Source organism: Neomonachus schauinslandi, chromosome 11, assembly GCF_002201575.2.
Source record: "Neomonachus schauinslandi chromosome 11, ASM220157v2, whole genome shotgun sequence".
In the NCBI taxonomy this organism is placed as follows: Eukaryota; Metazoa; Chordata; class Mammalia; order Carnivora; family Phocidae; genus Neomonachus; species Neomonachus schauinslandi.
Genome location: NC_058413.1, coordinates 86,827,688 through 86,836,260, shown reverse-complemented (window position 1 = coordinate 86,836,260; position 8,573 = coordinate 86,827,688). Strand labels below are relative to the sequence as shown.

Genomic DNA, 8,573 nt, shown 5'->3' with positions numbered 1-8,573 from the left:
TGTTCTTTTAATGGAAACTCAATGACAGGCATTGAAATAGATTTCCTCCATAACCCCTCCTCCCGCTGCAGCCCCCCCCCCCCCCCCCACGGCTCTGTGTTGCGCTGTTCCCGATAACCTTTATTCCCTACCCCTGGACTTTTATCTCCCCAGTGACAAACAGCCCTTTCTGGACAGAAAGAGGAAATTCCAGTCATTGTTCTCAAACTTCTGGCTTCCAAAATAAAATGCTCTATCTCCCCTGTCAAGCTTTGATTGACATGCACTTCCTGTAAGGGCAGACAACAACGGCCCAGGGGTGGGGTCAGGGGCTCATTTGCATTCTTTGCATCAGAGGTTTTCACGTTTGTTCTAGATGGGGAAAGATCCCCCACGCTATTCACCAAACCATCCCGCGGAGAAGCCATGTCCCATTTTGTGAAAAATCTCCAAGGAAGGCACCTCCTCAACTATCCACACAGTCCACCAGGAAAGTTCTTTGCTGTCCTGTGACACATCCATTAGCCATGGAAACAGACACTCTGATCATCTCACTTCTTAGATCTGGCAGCTTAGAGAGAGGATCTTTTCCTTCCACACTTTCTCTCTTGTGGAATAAATTTTTAGACCATCTCCCAAATCTTAAATCTGAATATTGGCACCAGAGTCGACCTAAGTCCTAGGAGATTAGACCAGGTTGGGACTCTCCAAATCAAAACCCTCATAGCAACAGAGCTAAATTAGGCACTTCAAGGGGAGTCGGTGCCAAGGAAAACTCTGAATATGGTACAGCATCATGGGATGCAGTTTTTCTTGGAAGGAATAAGAAATACTGAATTGCTTTCAGAATGGATAGATAATTAAGTAAATATAACAATATGGCGCACCTGTAGCAATTACAGTACTAATATGGTCAGGTCCTACTGGGAACAACGTTACTTCATTGGAATAAAAAGCCTGCCTTTAGCATTGGCATTAACCTTTAGGCAAGTTAGCCTTCTGGAACCTTCTATTTCCCATTTATTTTCTTTACTCACTGAGCTCCTATGCCTTTGGTCACCCCCTCTTTTTTTTTTTTTTTAAAGATTTTATTTATTTATTTGAGACAGAGAGAATGAGAGACAGAGAGCATGAGAGGGGGGAGGGTCAGAGGGAGAAGCAGACTCCCTGCCGAGCAGGGAGCCTGATGCAGGACTCGATCCCGGGACTCCAGGATCATGACCTGAGCCGAAGGCAGTCGCTTAACCAACTGAGCCACCCAGGCGCCCGGTCACCCCCTCTTTTTAAACGTCCAGGTTTTTTATGCTGCTTTTGGGTTCCGGCCACTCCTTAGGATTATTAAAAGGTACCTGCTGACCCTCATTTCCTCAGGGCTTTATTGGATGTAAGTATATTAATGGTTGCTAGAGGTTCAATGGGAATTTGCATGAAGAGAGAGACGCCAGATAGCAGAATGCCTTGATCCTAATAAAGGAATATTTGAAAGCACAGATTTCCACCGAATAACCCAGAAGGATTCCAGTTTTTCAGCTCTCTTAACCATCAAAAGGAGTAGATTTTATAAGATCATTTCACTTCCAGCAATCCCCGAGCATGCTGTTAATGAGCAGAACAGACCAGAAGGAATGTGTTCTGACCCTCCAGTTTATGAAGGGACTACAGAGTCATAAAACCTTATGACAGTGGGCCACCAGAGAATTCTGGCTTCCTCAAGCTTTTCATACCTCATTTCCTTCAGCTTTGTCAATAGATCAAATTGCGGTGCCAGCTCATGTATAGGGCACAGACTAATCTCCCGTGTGGGCCAGTTGCGTCCAGTGTTACGGCCACTGACAAAGTGCACAACTCTTAGCCCGTCAGACTTCGTACTGATCTCGGTCAGAAGGACCAGAGCGTGTGTCTGAATCTGAACAAACTCATGCCCAGGCCTGGGAAAACAGAACCATCCCCAGTGAAAACTGCCACAACCACCACTTTGTGTGTCCAAGACACATTGGAGTGATCATCAGGAGTGGTACAGGGAAAAGGCATGTCTGTAACCACAGGGTCTTTTCCCCCAGGGTAAGCTGGTGTCCAGACAACATATGGTCTTATTTGCCATCTTCCCACCCCTCCCACATCGCCCAGGAGAAAGTCCACCTTCAGCCAGAGGGATGTCACCTGTTCGGTCTGTTACAGTTAACACACATGTCACCTGTCAGTCTGTTACATTTAACACACAATAACTGACACTTTTGGAAAGCATGTGCACAGTTTCAGAGATTTAATATATGAATCAACACACCGAAAACATTTTGATTCCTAAGGAGCTTTGAGTCCCATTCCTCCCAGGATAGATTCAAAATAATAGAGGTGGAGGACCGAATGAGACATTCAGAGTAAAACCCTTCCCTAGAGATCAATCCTTGTATTAAGTTGGTCCCTTTGAGGAAGATGCAGTGGTGGCCCTCAGAGAAAAACACACCTCATGTTTGCCTCCCTGAGGGGGTCACAGACCATCCCTTTCCTTTCCACAAGTCTTCTTTAGGAACAGCATTTCAGTACAAACTCAAGGCAGAAAAACACAAGATACTTTTTTTCTCAGAAGCACTAGCAGTATTGTCCCTTCTAAACTGACACTGTGCCTTTAAACTCTTCACTGCCTTCTTGGAAGATCAGGAAATATTCTCTTAACAGATTTGTAGCCCTTTATCCCACCTAACACAGATTGGAAGAAATATCACCACCATGTTCAAATCAAGCATTCGTTCCTCAGGAAAGTATTCACTGAGATTCTAGAGTGGTGATTTAGCCTCTAAATGTACCACGTGAGATCATTTGGGCCAAAACCCAACTTGGGCTGCAGTGTCTGGATGTGCCATAAAGCAGGTTGAGCTCAGTGTTCCTCTCCACATTGGATACATAGAGATGCAAGGTCCGTGGCTGGAGCCTTCCCTTGCTCTTCAGGAAACACAGCATGACCCAGACTAAGATGAAAGCTCCAACAACCAGGGCTGGAGAATCTCAGAGCCTCACAAATGTTCTTGGAGTACCTACCAGTCTTTTCTTACTGTCTCTGATTAGTTCATCTCCTCCAACCAACCAAAAATGGCTAAGGGAGACCATTTTTCCCTTGATAAAAACCAATGTTAAAAGTGACTTATTTCTTATCAGTAGACTAAAAATGAGAATATGGTTTTTCCCGGATCCTATCTAAAGCTCATAACTTCTTCAAGGAGACTTTTAAGATCTCATTTGGCCTGTCTGTGAAACTTTTGATGATTTTGTTTCTATCAACACTGCATGATTTCAAATAATCATATTCAAGATTCCAAGTGAACTACTATGGCTTCCATACTGCTATTTCTTGTAGGAATATTGCATGTTCTAATGCAGTTGCCTTGTAGAGCTACCTGTCTTGTAAGATCATGGCTGTGGGATTCAGGGGCATGGTGCTGATAGACGTTGAAGGCTCTTATCCTAATTTCATATCCTCAAATTGTTGATTGCTTCCTAATACTTCTAGTCACTAGGTATCTTCAAGATTTTGCTTTACTCCTGTTGAAAAACCACTGTCACATTTTGGTGTCATCTGTTTCATTGACTTCTGACAAGTTGAAGTTGGGATTGTCATAGCCTCTCTTCATCCTGGCTCTAGCGTCTTTCTCATTATAAAGGCACAAGGCACAGTGAGGGGTCTCCACTTCCACAGTCTTACTAAAGTTATGGAAATCCACTCGGTATTTCCCTTCCTTAGTCTTGGATACCATGGGAGCAAAACGGTAGCCCCAGAGCACCTCTTCTGGGACATAGGATGTTCGGACTTGGCAGGTGGCACTGGTTGATTCCACTGTGCCATCTAAAAACACTACTAATTCAAAGTCTTGCTGGGGAAGGGTTTCTGCTGCCATGTGGAAGAAGGGGCTGTTTTGATCAATGACATGGTAAATTGTCAATGGGGAGATGAAGAATAAATTTTCATTCCCTGCATCAACTACAAAGTTGATATTGATCTGGTCCAAAATAATAGTCTCTCCTTCAGGAGTGACTGTGGTCCTCAGGAGCTTCCCATATATGTGACTCCCAATAAGGAGGCTCTTCCTAAGATTAACCACTCGGATTAGGAGACAAAGCTTCCCGCCCCGCTTACTGATCACTGCGTTCTTGCTGAATGTAATGGTCTTGGCACGTTTTTTGGGTCTGGAGATCTTGGCTAGAATGGCACCACACATGAAAGAATTGATGATGACTCCAAGTATAGACTGGAAGATAAGAAGAAAAATGGCAGTGCCACATTGTTCTGTCACACACCTGAATCCATATCCAATGGTCACTTGTGTTTCCAGAGAAAACAGAAAAGCTGAGGTCAAGCCATTAATGTTCTCCACACAAGGGGTGTGGTTGACAGAAGGATGGAACTCAGGGAGATCTTTGTGGATGTAGGCTACCGCATACCACAGAAGACCAAAGAAGAACCAACTCCCCAAGAAGGTTGAAATGAAGATGGTCATTTTGTATCTCCATTTGAGGTCAAGCACAGTTGTCCAGATGTCCACAAAGAATATAAACCTTGACTGGGCCTCCACATTGCCAAACTCTATGTTGCATCTTCCATCTTTGGAGACAAGCCTTGCTCTTTGCCGAGAATGCCCCAAAAAGTGAGCAACAAACCATTTCCGAAGATATTTGAACATTCTTTCTGTCAACACTCTGATCTGAAACATATCAAAAACAAACAAAATGAAATGATGTTTACAGCAGCAGTGGACTAGGTGCCTCACATGAAGAGCTAACTATATATGAAAGACCATTCAAAACAATCTGAATTACTGAGCATTCAGAAAAGCTGACAGTTTATTCTGGATACCGCAACACTATTTTCAACAGAAACTTTCCACCAAGAGACCATATTGCTTAGATATAAAGAGGGAAAATAATTACAGGGAGATCGAAATGGAAGGAACTTAAGAGGGCATGTATTCAAATGTTTCCTGGCCTTAGTCAGTGGCACACAAACTTAAAAATGCTTATGATAACCAATTATGACCTGTACTATGATTTATCTGGTATTACTCTTTAAATCAATTCTCCTTTTCCTTTAATAAATTTTTGCCTTCTGCTAAGCAAAAATATCTGTGAAAGCAGAAGCTGGAAGGACTACTTATATTTTTTTGTAAAATATAAAAATAAATAGCCATAAAAAAGATTCATCGCTCTACTACCTAAAGCATCTTCTTTACTGCTATTATCACTCAATATCAAAAGGAATCTGGAGGTGCCTGGGTGGCTCAGTTGGTTAAGCGACTGCCTTCAGCTCAGGTCATGATCCTGGAGTCCCAGGTTCGAGTCCCGCATCAGGCTCCCTGCTCAGCGGGGAGTCTGCTTCTCCCTCTGATCCTCTTCCTCTCATGCTCTCTGTCTCTCATTCTTTCTCTCTCAAATAAATAAATAAAATCTTTAAAAAAAAAAAAAAGGAATCTGGACCAATTCAACTTTCTCATTTATCCAGTGAAGGAACGGAGATTCAGAAACTTTTAATGACATAGCCAAAGTCGTGTACTAACCAGTGGCAGGATGACAACTAAAAACATAAACCATAAGGTTCCCTGCTTCCAGTCCAAAGGAAACTCTAATATGCTGCATCTCAGTTATTAAATTTTATATTCTAAAGTCAGATTTGCCTGAAACATTTTAAGACAAATATTAGTCAACTTCCTTTTTTTTTTTTTTTTTTTTAAATGTTTGAGACTATTTAGAACAGAGTTCCTCAATACAGTTTGGTCAAGTCCTACCCTATGAGCTCAGGAGTTTGCTCAGTGGAGCTGCAAGCCTGTTTCCTTTTTCTCTCCATGATGTGCCAAGATTCCTAAGAGGAATGGTATGATGGTCACCATCAATAGCTCACGCTTTCTTCCCTGATTCTAAGCTGAAGGGCTGGGAAGCTCTGATTTAAATAAAATCCAAATAATTCTCCATAAAGGTAGAACCATGCTTTACTCACTCCTCTACCCCAGCTGCTAGCACAGTCTATGGACACTCGATAGTTATTCAATGAGCTTAAATGGAATAATTCAGTGAATGAAGTAAGCTCTTCAAAATACCATCTACTCAATGGTTTCTTGTTGATGACATTATTATGACTTCCAGTTTACAGCAAAAAAAAGTGAAGGGATTTTCCCCTAAACAGCCAACAATGATGAAAGCCACAGTCATCAACACTAGACTACCTCCTCCCCTAGATGTGCCCTCCCCCACTCCAAGGTGTGCCCACCATGGTTAGCAATGTCTTCGTGGTATTTTTAATTAAATGCAAATATGTTTCTAAAATAGATTTCAAAATCCCCCTTCAAAAATATGTTTATTCATACAAACCAGGAAGCGAAACCAACTTAGTGATACATTTTAAACAAAAGTACTATCCCACGCTGTTTTGTTCACAGCCTTAAGCCAGGTGAAAACATAAGAAGCCAACACCAGGTAGAAGAGGTAAAAAGAAAACCACAGCTGTGGTGATTTGAAATTCTGAGGACAAGTTCTATAGATACAGAGAAAGAAAATGCTACCAGGAGAACAAACAGCAGTGCACACACTCAGAGGGCCCTGCCCACATCCTACCCAACCCTCATGGACCTCAAGTCCCCAAAGAATCGTAGGGGTTGGTCCCAGGTGAGGCACACTGAAGAAGAGTCTGCTCCCTCCCCAGCCTCTCTCCTTTCTCTGCACACATGTAGTTTAACCTGGTTTACGTTCCTCCCTCTCCTGGGTTCATGGAAGTTCACACACTGTTTAAAAGCTCTTCATAGAAATAAAATAATAATTCTCAAGCCACATTTATCAGGCGAATCCATATTCTCTTTGTCACACGTATTTCCAGAGTTGGCTCCCAAAGCACAACTTCTGAGTTTTTCTTCCTCACAACTTTTCTCTTCTAGTCTCTCCTAAGTTCATTTCATTTTCGAAGATAAAGAATATTTCTAGGGGCGCCTGGGTGGCTCAGATGGTTAAGCGTCTGCCTTCGGCCCAGGTCATGATCCCGGGGTCCTGGGATCAAGTCCCACGTCGGGCTCCCTGCTGAGCAGGGAGCTTCTCCCTCTGCCTCTCTCTCTCTCTCTCTCTCTCTGTCTCTCATGAATAAGTAAATTTAAAAAAATTAAAAAAAAAGAATATTTCTATAGAGTGAATAAGTAACCTCTTATTTATCTCTTGGATAAGTCTGGGTTTCCTTGCCTGCATTACTAATAAAATATCTGCCTGGACTTGCAAAGAGCTAAAACAAAAGCAATCAGCTTATAATGCTTTCCCCAGACCGTCTGCACTTACCAACATCCTAAGCATATTCCGACCCGATGTATCCATGTCTGGGGAAAGCAAGGAAGTGGCCTTGGGAGTTGGTCTCTGTCTGCAGGCTGATTTCTTTTAGATTCGGCCTAATTTATTTTAGGGTTTGGTCAGTGGACTGATGCTAATTTCTATTAGCTTGAAAACATTTAATTTGATAGTGGAGTTGGGTAGCTTAAACCAAGGCAATTGGTTGTTCTCAGACTGAGCCCCAAGCGGGGTATGTATTTTTTTTCCAGACCTCACATGGCTTGAATACCGTCATGCTAAGACATGACAACCCCCCAGCTAAGGTCCCTGGGCAGCAGGCATGGCTTGAGTTCCAGCATTTTCCTCCTCTCCTTTGCCACGCTCTATATAGCTCTCTTGCTGTTTCTCATAGGTCATGCCTATTAGCTTTTCACCAGAAAGAATTAGTTATCATCGATCTCTGAGCCTGTTCTCTGAAATACACTGAGATCCTGAGATTTCCAAGTGTTCACAAAGATACAGGTGAATATATAGACTTAGACCAGTACATATTTGTAAGATGAAAGTAAGGTCACACGAGGAAGAAACAAGATACCGGGTCAATCTCTCTATACAATAGTGGGGGTTATTTAAGAAACAGATTTAAAGCAGTCTTTATTGTTGGAGTTGTTTTATAAAATCTGGCATTTACTGAAGGTAGTTTTCACATGTACTGTGTTGGCCAGTGCTGTTGATTTATTTACTCAAAGAATGAGAAGAATGATACCTAGAGAATGTAAGACTATGGGATAAATCCATCCCTTGACCAAACCCATCATTCACATGGCAGACCCATTATAATCAGCACATAGCCTACTTTGCTTAGACGATGACATCTAATCTAACCACAGACAGAGCAAATATGTATTTTTTGTACTATGGGCTAGTCAGAGATTGGCCCTGGTTGTCTATGTGGTGTAGCATGTACGGTTTTTAGGTTACTTTCTATTGAAATCAGTAAATCTTAATAGCAAGCAAAGGGCTGTACTTTAGCTAATATTTACCAAGGTACTCTTAGTGGCCTGGCAAAGCAAGTGAATTCTATTATTACCATTTTTTTTCCCTTCAGTGCTCCAGTATTCTTGTTCTGTAAAGAGTCCATTCTCAGAAAATAGGCTTTTTGTACACTTTCCAAACACTGAGTGTATGTTTATTGTGTAGGATTTCAAAAACAAATCAAATCTGCACCCATTCTCAAGGGGCTTACAGTCAAATGGGGAAGTAAGCTCAGGAAACCAACAATTACAATGTGGTGTGGTGTGTATATG

General features: G+C 42.2%; 1 protein-coding gene across 1 annotated transcript; it reads right to left on the bottom strand.

Moving 5' to 3' along the window:
* Window positions 1-3,533: 3,533 nt before the first annotated feature.
* On the bottom strand, window positions 3,534-7,314 carry KCNJ1 (potassium inwardly rectifying channel subfamily J member 1). The gene is made up of 2 exons (XM_021696517.1): window positions 7,279-7,314; window positions 3,534-4,673 (listed from the first exon to the last, which is right to left on the bottom strand). Exons 1-2 carry the CDS (start codon window positions 7,312-7,314, stop codon window positions 3,534-3,536), a joined length of 1,176 nt encoding a protein of 391 aa, XP_021552192.1.
* Window positions 7,315-8,573: the final 1,259 nt, after the last annotated feature.